The sequence below is a fragment of the Rhinolophus ferrumequinum genome, chromosome 15 (assembly GCF_004115265.2).
Source record: "Rhinolophus ferrumequinum isolate MPI-CBG mRhiFer1 chromosome 15, mRhiFer1_v1.p, whole genome shotgun sequence".
Lineage (NCBI taxonomy): Eukaryota > Metazoa > Chordata > Mammalia > Chiroptera > Rhinolophidae > Rhinolophus > Rhinolophus ferrumequinum.
The window spans coordinates 50,975,308-50,990,415 of record NC_046298.1 but is presented as its reverse complement, the minus strand read 5'-3'; the positions used below and the strand labels follow the sequence as shown (position 1 = coordinate 50,990,415).

At 57.0% G+C, this 15,108-nt stretch overlaps 2 protein-coding genes across 6 annotated transcripts; one reads left to right on the top strand and one right to left on the bottom strand.

The window, feature by feature from the left end:
* The first annotated feature begins 456 nt into the window (after positions 1-456).
* Positions 457-3,042, top strand: CHMP2A (charged multivesicular body protein 2A). 2 transcript variants are annotated; one of them, XM_033127798.1, is made up of 6 exons: positions 457-595; positions 1,417-1,608; positions 2,201-2,380; positions 2,481-2,611; positions 2,690-2,751; positions 2,832-3,042. In XM_033127798.1, exons 2-6 carry the CDS (start codon positions 1,441-1,443, stop codon positions 2,963-2,965), a joined length of 675 nt encoding a protein of 224 aa, XP_032983689.1. In that variant the 5' UTR covers positions 457-595; positions 1,417-1,440; the 3' UTR covers positions 2,966-3,042. The 2 variants fall into 2 exon arrangements, with proteins under 2 accessions (XP_032983689.1, XP_032983691.1); XM_033127800.1 differs by having other exon boundaries at positions 1,395-1,608; positions 2,832-3,039.
* Positions 3,043-3,542: 500 nt separating this feature from the next.
* TRIM28 (tripartite motif containing 28) lies at positions 3,543-9,575 on the bottom strand. 4 transcript variants are annotated; one of them, XM_033127655.1, is made up of 18 exons: positions 9,184-9,575; positions 8,748-8,863; positions 8,401-8,533; positions 7,087-7,155; positions 6,598-6,733; positions 6,407-6,523; positions 6,216-6,330; positions 5,947-6,093; positions 5,738-5,852; positions 5,555-5,661; positions 5,430-5,466; positions 5,303-5,348; positions 4,979-5,231; positions 4,573-4,892; positions 4,376-4,499; positions 4,205-4,291; positions 3,987-4,124; positions 3,543-3,877 (listed from the first exon to the last, which is right to left on the bottom strand). In XM_033127655.1, exons 1-18 carry the CDS (start codon positions 9,524-9,526, stop codon positions 3,701-3,703), a joined length of 2,580 nt encoding a protein of 859 aa, XP_032983546.1. In that variant the 5' UTR covers positions 9,527-9,575; the 3' UTR covers positions 3,543-3,700. The 4 variants fall into 4 exon arrangements, with proteins under 4 accessions (XP_032983546.1, XP_032983547.1, XP_032983549.1 ...); XM_033127656.1 differs by having other exon boundaries at positions 8,748-8,860; XM_033127658.1 differs by lacking the exon at positions 7,087-7,155 and having other exon boundaries at positions 9,184-9,572.
* Positions 9,576-15,108: the final 5,533 nt, after the last annotated feature.

Below are 15,108 nucleotides of genomic sequence, written 5' to 3'. Positions count from 1 at the left end.
TTCCCACTTTGGGATGAGGCAGGGGTGGGATCCAGTAACCACAGGCTATCTGGCCGGCAGATTAGCTTAGGGGAAAGTGCGCCATGTCCACCTCAGACCCCTCCTGCCGTGGTGGACCCACAGGGGAGGACCCTGCCTGGTGCTACCAGGTGCCTGAGGTCCAAAAACATCAGGGAGACTTCAGGGGCCCTCGGATGAGCTGAGCCCTCTAGTGTGTGACGTGATGGAATGCAAGACCTCTGGGGTGGCTTGGGGGAAGGTGTCGGAAGGTGCACCAACCCCGCGGGCACCGGGACTTCGGGTGTGGCCCGGCTTCCTGAGGCGGGACACAAACGTGTGACACACCCTCAGGCCTGACACGGAGAAACGGGAGGTAGTGCGCATGCGCGTGCACGCCGGCCTGCTCCAGGGCGCGTGCGCACGCGCGTTCTTACCGCCTCCCAGCATTCCGGGTGCGGGCGGGGTGTGTGACGTCAGGTCGTTTAATCCGGAAACGGCGACGGCGGAGGCGATAGAACGGAGGGGCTGTCGGTGGGCGCGCCCGAGATCCGAACGAGAGGCCCGGAAGCGGAAGCGGGTCCCTGTCCCAGCTCCGGTGAGTGGCCCCTGCTGGGCCTTGGGTCCGAGGGCGGCTCGTGGGCGGCCAAGTACGAGGGCCTCTTCGCCCAGGCGTCGAGGACCCTGGCCTCACCATCGGGGCGCCCTACGCCGCCTTGCTTTTGGAGCGCAGGACCCCTAACACCGCGAGACTCTGTCCTGGATGTGCAGAGCGCCCCAATGCCCACCATCCCGTCCTCGATGTTCAGGGGTCCCCGAAGACTCCAGGACCTGGCCTGGGTTTACAGGGCGCCCCAACATCCATACCATCCTCTGGGATACAGGGGTCTCCGACCGCCCCCAACCGTATTCTCCAAAACCAGGTTCCCTCAGCATTCAAGGACCTCCCGGTACGAATAACATCCATATGCTGTCAACTTGGCACCGAGGGCCTCCACTTACCCTGCCCTGCCATCACAAGCCCCCACAACTGCCTTACCCTTGTCTCTCAGGGTCCCAAATGCCCCCAGTGCACCCACACACATCCACCTCCAGTCTCATTACATCAGAGACAACAGGACCTCACCTCCCTGTCTGGAGAGGGAGACTGAAACCTCGAGCCTCTGTTGGGGCTCTGTGATGGAGATGGGGCTGGTGTGGGTACGCTGTGGTGGATGACTTTCAGGTTTGCCTGTTACCATTCCTGTTCCTGGGGCTACCCGGATATTTCAGGCCGCACTGTTTTGGTCTTCCATCCCCAACTCCTCTCCCTGCTGGCTCCCTTATCCCTCCCCAATACACCCTGTGACCCTGACTCTGCCTCTGGCCACCTTTCTGGGCCTCTTGCCATCCTGCAGCTAGGGATTGCCCTTGTCCCAGGCCCCCCAGCGGGGTCCTGCTACCATGGACCTGTTGTTTGGGCGCCGGAAGACACCGGAGGAGCTACTGCGGCAGAACCAACGGGCCCTGAACCGGGCCATGAGAGAGTTAGACCGTGAACGACAGAAGCTGGAGACCCAGGAGAAGAAAATCATTGCAGACATCAAGAAGATGGCCAAGCAGGGCCAGATGGTGAGTTCGTTTGGGCATGAGCTGGGACACAGGGCCAGGCACTGCTGTGACTGCAGCAAGTGGGACAGGACACCAACAGATAGGTGCTTTGAGAAAAAGGGCTTCCCAGGAAGTGATCAGAGCTGAACCATGAGTAATGCAGCGTGCCTGTGAAGATCCAGGCAGCAAGTGTGAGATGAAGTGATGGGTGAGCTCAGACCACTCAGAAGCACGGGCCACAGTAGAAGCTGAGCCAAAGGGCCTGGGGTACTCGGACCTTTGGGCCATGAGGAGACAGCCTGCTTGAACCAGGAGTGAGCAAAGCCTGATGGGTGACAGTTTGGGCCTGAGCAGCTGGGTTGAGGAGGTGCGTTTTCTGGGATGGGCAAGGCAAGGAAGAGGTTTGGGGAAGAAGTAAAAAGCTGGCTTTGGGCAGGCTTGCAACTGCCAGGCGAGATGGCCAAGACAGTGAACAGTGACTGAGTGGCCCAGCCTCCCTCCCAGCATGTGAGCTCACAGAGGAGCCTGTGGACCAGGCTGGAAGGAGGGAGCAGTGGCTGCTGGGGTTAGTTAGCCACAGGGCCTCTGCCTGCCACCTGTCCCGTCTCCTCAGGATGCCGTGCGCATCATGGCCAAGGATCTGGTGCGCACACGGCGCTACGTGCGCAAGTTTGTGTTGATGCGGGCCAACATCCAGGCTGTGTCCCTCAAGATTCAGACGCTCAAGTCCAACAACTCCATGGCACAAGCCATGAAGGGTGTCACCAAGGCCATGGGCACCATGAACAGACAGGTAGGTAAGCCTGTTCCTGCCCTGGGCCCCTCCTCCCAATACCCTTCAGGCACCAGGCTCTCTCGCGCGCACGCACACACACACACCCCTCCTCCCATAGCTCAAGCTGCCCCAGATCCAGAAAATCATGATGGAGTTTGAGCGGCAGGCAGAGATAATGGACATGAAAGAGGAGATGATGAATGATGCCATTGACGATGCCATGGGCGACGAAGAAGATGAAGAGGAGAGGTACGGACACCAGTAGGGGTGGGAGTGGGTACTGCCCCACTTGTGCTTAACCCTCAGTTTCTGTCTTTTCTCCTCTAGTGACGCAGTTGTGTCCCAGGTCCTGGATGAGCTGGGACTGAGCCTGACGGACGAGCTGTCAAGTGAGTGTCCACAGCTTGGGCTCGGTTTTCCCTCCCAACACTGTCTCCCACAAGGGGCTCTAACCCCCCCCTCTCTACAGACCTCCCATCCACTGGAGGCTCACTGAGTGTGGCTGCCAGTGGGAAGAAGGCAGAGGCTGCAGCCTCGGCCTCAGCCCTTGTGGACGCAGATGCGGACCTGGAGGAACGGCTCAAGAACCTGCGGAGGGACTGACTGCCCCATGCCACCCCAGGCCAGTGACACCCACTTTCACTTTACCCTGTCTGTAATAAAAGATATTGGACACTTATTCCTGGGCCTGTGACTGGCCTCACACATAGGTCTCTTGGGGCCTGAATCACTCAGGGCATGGCTGTCAAGAGGACAAGTGCCAGATTACTTGGGGTGTGGCGGGTACACAGGCCAAGCCCACCCATGTTCACACTTGGGGCTCTGGGTCCAGTTGCAGCAGCCCTTCCCGGGCTCCAGCACCCTGCCTCAACACTGCACTATCACTCCCAGGACAGCAGGCTCCCAATACTAGGGTAGAATTCTGCAGCCTCAGCCCACCCAGCTCACTAGTGCATCATCTAGTCGTGCCAAGTCCAGGAGGTGTTCGGGAAAAGGGGCCACCACTAAGCAGGTAACAGGCTTCCCCCTGCCTACCCACAGAGCACCCCTCCCATTCAGCTGAGACTCACGCCATCAGGGAGTCCAGGAGGGACGCCCTACCCCTGCAGGGCCCCCCAGGGCTTGGTGAGATAGCTGCAGAAAGACACCAAGCCCCAGAACACTGCCCCCACCAACCAAGGCTGAGGAACTTGTGAAGTTTTTATTAAATCCACAGAAGTAAAAACCATATTGTGAAGGGCTGGGGAATGGGGTACCAAGGAGTGGGAGCCAGGCCACCGGAGGGGGATGGGCAGGGCTGCAGGACCGATAGGCTGAGCTGGCGCAGGGGGACCAGCTTCAGGGGCCATCACCAGAGCCACTGGACAACTCCTGGGCACTCAGGCCAGAACCAGGCAGGCTCAGGGGCGGGGGCTCCACCAGCACAGCAGAGAACTTTGTGTCCCCGAAGGCCTCGTTCATGCGCGTCTCGAAGAAGCGCTGCAGGCCAATAATGGACTGCACGTCCGCCTTGTCCTGAGAAAGATGGATGGCATGGCAGGGTGGGTTCCGGCCCTCCCAGCCCTTCCCCTTCCCCTCCCCTCCCCCCAGCCATCCCCCACCTTGCCCTTCTCCAGAGGCTCACCTCTGTCAGCTTGTTGAACTGCTTGAACATTCGGCCCACATCCTGGGCAAACTCCTGGGGGGAGCTGTAGGGGGGTGACAACTTCTCCTGGAGGCGGGCCCGGATCAGGGTAAGGTCCAAGGTGCCACCAGGCTGATCCTACAGTAAAAGGCCACAGGTAGAAGGTGAGGCAGGGTGCCCAGTCCTGCCCGGAACTCCCCACAAGTCCGAGGACTCACCAGGGAGAAGCTCGAGTCGGTGGCCAGCTGGTGCAGGGGCCGGCAAGGCTCATGGCAGAACAAGGCCAGCAGGACACGCTCACACTTCTATAGAGGAACGCAGTATGGAGAACGTTAGTGGGGATGGGGCATAGAGCTGCTGAACCATCAAGGGAAAAGTCCCACCCTCACCTGCTGGTTGGCTGGTGACAGCTTGGCCACCACTCCAGTGCTGTCACCAGTGTCCAGGCTCGGGTTGCCATCCTCCTCCTTCAGATCAGGTAGCACATGGCAGAGTGAGCAGCTCCACTCCTCCCTAGATGGGACAAAGAATAAGGAGCTGCCCCCACCCTGGCCAGCCCATTACCCCAGTGCCCACAGCCCCGCACCCTGGCACATCTTGCAGAGTGGGCAGGTGGCAGTCCAGGTGGAAGCAGAATTCGCACTGGTTGCACATGACCAGGTCGCCTGGCTTCTGACAGACGCGGCAGATGGTGGCACTGTCATCCAGGGCACCTGGGCCACCAGCCGGGGCTGAGGTGCCCTCTGGAGCCACCACCTCCAGGCCTGAGCTGGTGCTGCCACTGGGTGAGGCCAGGCGTGGGCCCTCAGCACCAGGGCCCTCCGCCAAGGCCATCAGCACAGGCTTGGTCTCGGGGCCCTCAGTGGCAGCAGATGGGGCTCCAATAGCAGCCTCTGTCTCTTCCTCCTAAAAGAAAAATGATAGGTGTTCAGCATGGTGCAGGCCTAAACAGTAGTCATTTCCCAGCTGTGATCCCTTGGGGGCAAGCTTACCTTGACAATGGCCATGCCAGGCAGAGGCTGGGTACCAGCGGCCCCAGGGGCCGCAGTCCCTGGCTGTCCGGCAGCAGCGGCCGCAGCCCCGCGCTCAATGACGATCAGGTTGTAGTCCTCTGTGGTGCTGCCTGGGAAGACCTTGAAGACTGGTGGCTGGCTGTCAGCCGTGAGGTCAAGATCCAAGCGCTCCAGGCTCACCCGTGGCACCTTGCGCATGAGGCCACTCACCTCACCCTCACCTGAGCGGGACCTGTGGATACAGCTTGGTGTCAACACCCCTATCCCTACATCCACCCGCTGTCCCAGAACAGCCACACTCACCGCTTCACGCCTGACACGTGGGGTTCTGCACTTGAATAGGGATCATCTGCTCAAAGACAGAAAAGGGACAGTGGGCTGGGGTGGTCCAGTGCTCTGGGGTCTCCCACCTACCAGCACACCCACTCACCTGACCCAAAGCCATAGCCTTCTTGTACTTCCATGGGCTGTGGACAAAGCAGGTTGGGCCTCAGTGGGCAGGCATCCCAGAGGACCACACCATCCCCCCACCACCCAGGACCCTCCCTTGCTCACCTGGCTGCTGCCAGAGCCCTGCTTGCTCAGGGGCCCTGGAGCCCGTGGGGGGGCCATGGGCGTAGGGCCTGTGGAGTTGGGGCCAGGACGCTCTGCCACAATCTTGCCTGCAAGGAGGAAAAGACATGAGGCACAGTGCCTAGGTGCTGGCAAGGAGCAGCGCGGGGACAGACAAGGACCAACCAAAGGCCTCCGCGCTCTTGGTCCAGGCATTGAGGTCCCACTGGAACTTCATCTCGCCATGTGGCTCCACAGGGTCCACGATCATTTTGAGGGCACGGTGCAGCTGGAAGTAAATCTGGGGGCGGGGCGCATGTAAGCACAGCAGTGAGAGGCCACCACAGGGGACTAGGGGCACCTGCCTGCACCCCGCCTGCTGCCCCAGCACACACCAGCTTCTTGGAGAGCAACAAGGCTGTGTTGTTGTCACTCTCCAGGGCCCAGGAGGCGAAGCGCAGGATGTGTTCCTGGTGCTTCTGGATCTTAGTCATGGTCCAGTGCTGCCGCTCCAGGCGCTCCTGCTGCCCCTCAGTCACCTTCTGCAGGGGCAGGGGGAAAGGGGAATATCAGCAGCCAGTCCACAGGACCCTCCCGCCAAACATGGGGCCAGTGACCAGCAGAGGGGACCAGTGCCCAGGACCCTTGCCCCCACACAGATCACCTGGGCATCGTTGACCAGCACACGGCCCCGCTTGTTCAGCTCCTTCATGATCTGCAGGATGGCCATCTTGACATCTACCTGCACACGCTTCTGCACGTCAGACACCTGGCGAATCCTGGGGGGCAGTTTGGGTCAGGACGAGCTGGGCAGGCCTCACCTGGGGACACCCCCTGGCCCTGGTATCCACTTACGAGCTGCGAACCTCCTTGGTGTTCTTCTGCAGGGTGGCATGCTTATCCCCAAGCCGCTTCACCAGAGAGGCCAGGAGCTTGCGCTGGTTCCTCACTGCGTCCTCCAGGAATTGGTACCTAAGGGCAGACAGAGATGGGCTTGGGTGCTGGACACAGAAGAGCCCCCACCCCGGCCCTATCGCAGGACTCACTGGTGGTCCTTGTGGGCGTTGAGCTGGCAGTCCCGGCAGGTGAGGGTGTCACAGCTCTCACAGAACAACACGAGGGGCTCGTGCTTGTGAACGTTGCAGTACACTGTGCGCTCGCCATCTCGGGACTTGGCTGGCCCTGGGAAATGGGTATCTTAAGGAGGGAGCCCAACCTCAGCATGTCCAACTCGGGGCCTAACTTCCTGCCTGTCCTGCAGCCCTGGGCTACCTACTGGGAAAACCCAGGGGCCCTGCAACCAGGGCCCAGGAAGAGCACAGGCCCCAGAGCCCAGACCCTTCCTCTCAAAGCTTCCTGTCCCAAGCCTGACCAAGAGACCACCCCCTCCAGCTTCTGGCAGTGTGAGGATGATGGCCTTTGACAGGATACCTCCCCGCTGCTGGTCCCTCTACTGGAACCTTCTCCAGGTGGACACTCAAAAGAGTTCCTCCGCCTCCGAACCCCCCACTGGGTTCCCTTTCTCTTCCACTCACAGCAGGCTCTGTCCAGCAGGGGGGCTTTCTGGCTACTGAGGCATCCCGGGCACGAAGAACATTTGCTTTCTGGCACAGACAGAAAGCGAATCAGGGCCTAGAGGCACCACTCAGGCAGCTTCCTCAGGAGCCATGCCTGCTGACCTCCCCTCTTCTTTGCTCAGAGAAGGCCGTGTACCTTACAAGCCATAGGCCCTCAGGCGGCATTGCAGAGCCTCCTCAGGCTGGCAGAAATGAGGTGTCAGACCAGGACTCTCAAAAAGGTGTCAGGCCCCCTGGGGGCGACAGGTCCCGGTACTGTTATACCACCCAAAGACCAGTATACCACATTTACAACCCCCTCCCCACCCAGTGTCTGTCACCATTAGAAAGCTGTTTGGGAGTCTGTTCCGCTTTCTTCCTCAATCCCAAAAACATCCCGGCAATACCAACCCAGCCTGAGTTATGCGATACTGAGATACAAACCAGGCATCAGCTCCTTCAATGTTACTTCATCCTACACCCTGACCTTTGCCTAAAATCCAGGATCCTCTGCCTGTCCCTCCTCGCTCCTCATGCTGCACAGCCACCACTGCCATCCTCATCTTCCCACCAGTACTGTCCTCTGTGCTGAAGCTGCCAGTGTAACTACCAAAAGGCCACTCAGAACTTGTACATGAAAAACCAGGCTAGACTCAGAAAGCTAACAAGTCAGTTGCCATACCACTGCCAGCATTCACAGAAAGTCTGGAAATACCCAGCTGCGCTTTAAGACACCCACACCCCAAAGATAAAACGACTGGCAGTAATGGCCCGAAGGCCAGCCCTCACAGCTTGTCAAGACGCTGTGGCTGGAGGGCCTTTCTCCTACAGAGCCTTAAGGCAGGTGCCAAGGAACCCCAAGTCAAGAAGGCCCCTCACATCTCTCTCCAAATACCCTGCATTTCCCTGTCTGCACAGGGCAGTTCCTCCACCACAGACAGGCATTTCCCTGTCTGCACAGGGGGGATAGCGGGGAGCCTCCCCTGATGAGCTTCCTTGAACCCTCTGTACACTCTGAGGCACAATGAGGTAGGTCCCTGTGAGCTTCTTCAGTCTCCTGTGCACACCCCCCGCCCTCCGCAGCACCGGGGGCCTTTCTCCCCCTCCCCCACCTGGACCATAAGACCGCATACCAGAGCCCCAATCTTCTGATTTTGAGTTCTGCCACCAGGCCTTTCAGGTAGTGCCCCCTAGTGAAGGTCCTGGGACAAATCCACCATCTGCAACCCACTTAAGCAGCTGAAGACTTATGTAGAAGGGGAACCCAGGCCCCCCTCCATCCGCCTTGTGTACCAGTGGAGCGCACGGTGTGGTCCTTGGTGTACTTCACCCGCTGGTGTGCCTCCACACATGTCTCACACAGTGGCTCAGAGCACTCCACACAGTAGCTGGTGGCGGGGGCATTATCCTCACAGCTAGTGCAGCACTGCCAGGCAAAGGTAGAGTCAGGAAACACAACCACCAGAAATGCTGGCATTTGCAATCCAAGAAACGTTAAGTGGTGCCTTTACCTAGCCTGAACAATTTGCCCAAATGCTCACAGTGTAGGAAGAATAAACTGGAAATATAACCATGCCCCTGAGCTGATGACCCCTCCCCAAGGCCCAAAGCCTCCTAAATGTTGCTAGAACGGAACATACCTGATTCGCATCCTGGGAGTCAGCGGCAGCCTTGCTGCCACTGTCACGCATAAAATAATTCTCCACAATATCTTTGGAGAAGCACTGCTGCTTGCACACAGGACAATCCACGACTGCTGAGAATAAAAGGAATTGAAACCATTCCATGATCACATCCAGACTATATATAACCCCATCGTCCCACTGGACCCCAGTTTCCATCTCAGGCATCCCATGCTGGGCCGGACCTGCCCTCCCAGAACAGAAGCCAAACAAACCCTTCTTTCATCGAACTTGAAGCACACGCCCCATCTCAGCGCCCGGCAGAGCACTCTCCGGGACCCTATCCTCTCGCCTAGCCGATTCACCCGCCACACACTAAGCACAAACTCCCCATCTGCGCGCCAGGTCGGGATCGAAAGCTGCCGGGTGGAGGGCGGGGTCAGACTGTACCCACCGGCTCCGTCCCCCGCCGCGCCGCTGTCCCCCGAGCTGTTGGCGACGGAAGGCGCCGGGGTCCCAAGGCAGGCGCTGCAGGCCGAGTGCAGGCAGGGCAGCAAGCGCGGCTCCCTCTCAGGCCGCAGACGCTCCCGGCAGACGCCGCAGTGTTCCAGCAGCTCCAGCGCCTCGCCGCCGCCCCCCGCAGGCGACGATGCCGAGGCGGAAGCCGACGCCGAGGCCGCGGCCGCGGCAGGGGAACGTTTTTCGCCGCCCGCCGAGCCTTCACCCGGGCCCGGACTGCCCGAAGCGGCTGCCGCCGCCGCCGCCGAGGCCGAGGCCGCTGCTGCCGAGGCCGCCATTCACACGCCGCCGCGGGCGCCCAGGGGGAGGAGGGGCGCGGGGCCCGCCGCGCAGGCGCAGATGCACTCGCCGCCAACGGCTGGGTAGCTGCCGATGCCGCCGCCGCCGCGAGGCCGAGCGCCGCCACGCGCCGCCTGGGCCTCCGCCCGCTGCGCGCAGGGCGCTGCCGAGGCACGGCCAGCCGCTGCCTGCTCGCCTCCCGCCGACGCCGACGCCCGCGCTTCCCTCTCGGTGGCCTCGGAGACCCAAGACACGCAACGCGAACAACCGCTCGCCCGTGCGCCCACTCGCAGAAAGAGCCGCGGCTCGGGGGCGGGACAGAAATAACTGGCGCCGACGCCGTTGCGCAGGCGCGCTGGGCGCCTTGAGCTTGGGGGCGGGGCCCGGGCCGATCGCTATAGAAGAGGCAGCGAGTACGCACGCGCCTGAGTTGGATCCTCCTACCTTCGCCGGCACCACCCCGGCGCCGCCTGTGAGGCAGGGCGGAGCATCATTGACGTTATAGCCGCAACGTAGAACGCGCTCACGGTTTTTAGAGAGTGCTCCACCTCCCCTCTGGCCCCACAGTCTGGCCGCTGTGCTGCGCACGCGGATTGTCAGCCCAGGCCTCCACCTCAATCCCCGCCCCTTTGGCGGCCGGGAGACGTCTCCAGTCATTGCAATAGGCGTTCGGGAGAGGGGGCGGGGCCAAGACCTGGAGGAGACGGCGGGCCCGAGAAAGGGGCAGAGTGTTCCCATCCCAGAAAGAAGTTGCGTTCTGATCTGGCAGGCTGACTTTTCGGTTTTAACCTTTTCATTGTTTAACGTGAGAAACACTGAAACCTGCCCGAATCGAATAGGTCCCAAGGGGCTACAGAGCGGCGAGTCTTGAGATCACGCCTGGCCCACCAAGCGCCCCTTCCCGTCTCCAGCCAGCATCTGTGTTGACTTGGATGCTTTTCCAGGTGGCCGAACCGAACTTCAACGGAGGTGGACTTCTAGGGAGGGAAGCAGGGTTGGAGAAGTGAATCCTGTCTGCCGGGGTCAGCTCTTGAGAGGATGCAGAGCCGCAAGACACTGCTCGGAGTCTCCCTGGCTCGCACACGCCGAGGCTGCAGGGGGAGCAGTTGCAGCCTCCCTCACCTAGCTCCTCAGGCGCCACCCTTGGCGGCGGAGGCGTGCCTGGTCCAGGAGAGATAGGCGTAGCCTTTGTTCCCGAAGGGTACTGGGGGCCTTGGGGCTTTGTTTCGGCGCCTGCCTTTGTTCCAAGCCTGACGCTGCCCCCTCAGCTGCGTCGGGTGGGGCCACGCCCCCTACCCACCCAACCCCCCCCCTACCCACCCACCCACCCCCTCCGAGGCCCTGGCCGCGGGCCCTTGTTTTCTTTTTTCCTTTCTCTGGTAATTGGGAAGGAAAGTTGGTAGCTGGCCGCCCATAGGGTGAGATGTGACGTCCTTTAGTAGTATTTGCTGGATACTTTGGGCGACCCCGTCCTGCGCTGGGCCCCAAAGGGGGTGTAACCCATACCTACCCTGGCCCCTGGGGCAGACGAAGGAGGGAGGGGGGCACGTGGGTCAGGGACCAGAGAGTCAAAATAAGTAGTTGATGGTAAAGAGTGTGGGAGTGGGCTTCCGTAGGTGCTGTCCCCAAACACCTGCAGGAAAGACAGTTAAGGCAGAAGCAAGTGCAAAGGCCCTGAAGCTGACTGGGCACATACGGAGCTGGGAAGTGAGCAGGGTGCATCATACCTAGAAGTTGCCAGACAGCTGCCCTTCACTAGACTCTGGTAACTGGTCCTGTGGTTTCAACGGCCTGCCAAGGCCTATCCTGTTCTCTCTAAACAGTCTCCCCTTCCTCCTGGGCCCTGGACCTTCCCAGTACATGGCCACACAGGCAGGGTGCCAGCAGCAGGCCTTGGAGAGTGGCCTTACCACCCACTGCTGGGCCACTGCCAGCCCCCTTGTCCAAATAGGGAAACCAAGGCTTCTGGAAGTGCCAAGATGGCATTGGGACAGGGGGATCAACTGGAAACCAGGTTCAGGCGGACTCGGGCAAAAGGGGCATCCCAGGACTAGCTGAGCTAGAGTGGGCATACAAGCAAGCAAGGCCAGGGCAGAACCCTTGCAAAAAGGTCCTCTCTGAAGATGCAGCCTATCCAGAGATCCAGAAGACAGGTACATCTTGGCTCTGCCCCCCACCCCCACCCCCGGCCATTAGGTCAGACAGAGCAGTCAGTGTCATTTCTGCTCTCATCCCCTGTGCTCCCCGTCCACCCTTTACAGTATCTCACCCTTTCCAGTCCTTGTTCATTAGAAATTGTCTACATCCTGGCTTTGCAGACAGGTCTCAAGGGTGGAAACTATAGGAATCACTCATACGGCACCAAGGGCAGCCAAGGCCTGCGGGCAGCCACCTTCTCCCTTCCCCACACTCCACACCTGCACCTGGCTCTCCTTCCAACCTTCAGGTGTCACCCCCAAAGCTATTTCTCTGGGAGGTCTAGTGACTGCATCACTCCAATCTCTTACTCCATCTGCACAGATTTCATCTGGGAACTAGACAGTTGTAGTTGTAGGACAACATGAATATACTTAATGCCACTGAATTGTATGTTTTACAATAGTAAAACTGGACAGTTCATGTTGTGTATATTTTACCACACACATAAAAATCAGATTTTGATAAGAGCTTTGGGGTCGTGGCTGGTTCCTCTCTTCCTACACATTTCAACTACAGAGAATCACAAAGACAGGCGCTCCAAGTTGTTTGTGCTCACTGCAGTATCTGCCATGCCTAGCCCAGGGCCCAGTCCACCATAGGCACTCAGTACATGTATAAAAGGGCAAACAGACGCATGGAGATGATGACTGTCTGGAGTCTGCCAATTTTGTAGGCTACAAGATGAGTTTTGGATTCTACTACTTTTAAAGCTGTTTTTAAAATGTGGTGAAAATTCACATGACATCAGATTCATCATGTTAGCTATTTTACAGCATGCAGTCAGTGAGTGGCAATTTATACATTCACTATGTTGTGCAATCACCACCTCAACACCCCAAAAGGAAACCCTGTATCCATCAGCACTCTCCTTTCCCTCTCCCACCAGCCCCTGGCAACCACTGATCATCTTTCTGTTTCTATGAACTTTTTAACTTTTTGATGGAGGCTTTAATAAGTAGAGGAAAGCACACACATCTTACATACAGCAAGCACCCTACAGAATCAGCTCTGAGAGCAAAAAAAAAAATGGAACGTCTCTGGCTCCCAGGAGCCCTCCATGACCCTCATAGCCGCTGCCATCCTGACTTCTCTCAACACAGAGAAGCTTCACTGGTCTGCTTATTGAAACACGCCGAGTTTGCACGTCTGTCTGGTTTCCTTCCCTGAGTGTACATCCGTGTGACTGTATGTGGGCCTCATCACACAAATACCCTAGTTAGTTTGTGCATCCTCCTCTTGATCGCATTTGGGCCTCCCTCCTGCTTGTGCTGTAATGCACACAACCGCTGTCCCACATATGGTTTCTGATTGGGCTGTTCTTTAATTGTTAGGAATGACATGATCTGATTCCCATTTTAAGGGTTCCAGGTGGGGAGTAGATGGGTTGGAGACAGAAAACAAGAGATAAAAACACTCATGCAGGTAAGGCAGAGAAGGCACTAGACCCTCTAAATCACCCTTTAAAATCATGATTGTTCCTCCATTAGTTTCCTGTGGCTACTGTAACACATTACCACAAACTTGATGGCTTAAAACAAAAATTTAATTCACAGTCCTAGAGGCCAGAATTCTGAGGTTCAGATACAGGGAGGGCCAGGTCACAATCCCTCCGAAGATTCTAGGGGAGAAAGAATCCTTCTTTGCCTTGTGGACAGAAAAGGGACCACATGTTAAACCTGACAAGCTCAGGAGACTGAAAATGACCACATAGGACAGTGTGAACATAAAAATTCCTAACTAAGGTGGGCCATGGCAGGGAAGTCATATGCTTGGCCTGTAGCTTCCTTAACAAAGGTCAATCTTTACCTTAAGTGAGCCTATCTGTTGTCTTTTTGCATCCAAGATAATATAGCTTTGGAATGTCAGAGTAATTCCTTTCCAGACCCCCCAGGGGGCACAACCCACCACACCAGAGCAGTAAACTACAAAATCCCTCATTGTTATCTTGTTCCCCAAATATTATCTCTATGTGCTGTAAAATGCTATTAACTATCCTGTACCCACCAATGTAAAAAAAAAGTGTGTGTCTCTCCATTTTACTTTTTAGCCAATCCCAGAGATTTCCCTGCTTTGCTTTCTCCCACCCCCTTAATCTATAACCAATGGATTTCATGTAACCCTCCTCCCTTGATTCTAACGTATAAAATAAGTTGGCCATTTTCCGGAGCATTTTCTCAATCTATTGAGACTTTACTTCCCAGCAATTCTCATCAGTTTGTCTCAGATAAACTTACATACTTTCTCTTAGGCTGGATTTTTTTTTTGTCGACAGCCTCTTCTAGTTTCTGGTGGCTCCAGGGGTCCCTTGGACCATGTTAGTCTTCGAGATCAACACCTTCCTATTGCCTTTTCTTCTGTGTGCCCTTGCTGTGGACTGAATTGTGTCTGCTCCAAAATACACATATTGAAGCTCTAACAATGTGACAGTATTTGGAGATGAGGACTTGGTGATGTAATTAATGTTAGGTGGGGGTCAAGAGGGTGGGGCCCTCATGATGGGATTGGTGTCCTATTAAGAAGAGACACCAGAGGGCAAGTTTGCTGTGGTCACCATCAGAGGTCATGTGAGCACACAGCAATATAGTAGCCTCCTACAAGCCCAGAGAAGAGGCCTCAGAATGAAACCTCTCATGGCAGCACCTTGATCGTGGACTTCCCGGCCTCCAGAGCCATCAGAAGTAAATTTTCAGTGGTTTATGTCACCCAGTCTATGGTATTTGGTTATGGCAGCCTGGCAGACTAAGGCAGTTGTCAAGTTTCCCTCTGCCTTGCTCCTCCAATAAGGATGTATGTGAATTCAAATAATTCACGGGTAATTTCCCCATTTCCAGATCTTTAAGTACAATTGCTAAGATCCTTTATCCTTATAAGGTAATACTACCAGGTTTCAGGAATTAGAATGTGTATATCCCTGGGGGCCATTTTCCCCTCCTACTGCAACCACATTTCAGATAGGCAAGCCAAAAGGAGTTGTCCAGAGCACCACAGCCTGTACGATTCCAACCCAGTTATTGGGCTCAGTGGGTCCCCTCACCCTCCCATCGGCTGCCTTCTGGAGGAATCTGTGTCCCCTAAGGAGGGTACGGAGGGAAAGGACAGGAGCCTTCCAAAACCTGAAGTGTCATTCCTTTCTCTGCAGAGATGAACCAGAGGAGATGACTGATTCGACGACTTTACAGAGAAATTCCCCGGTGAGCCTGGAACACCTTGTTATGGCACAAAGTAACAAGTACCCAAAGAATGACAGGAACACATTAAAAGGACACAGAAGCCAAACATGATTGTCAACGTAAGAAACATCCAAACCTGTAGAGAATTTTTATGAGTTTATTTGAGCCAAACTGATGATATATGCCAGGGAGCAAGATCTCAAATGCTCTGG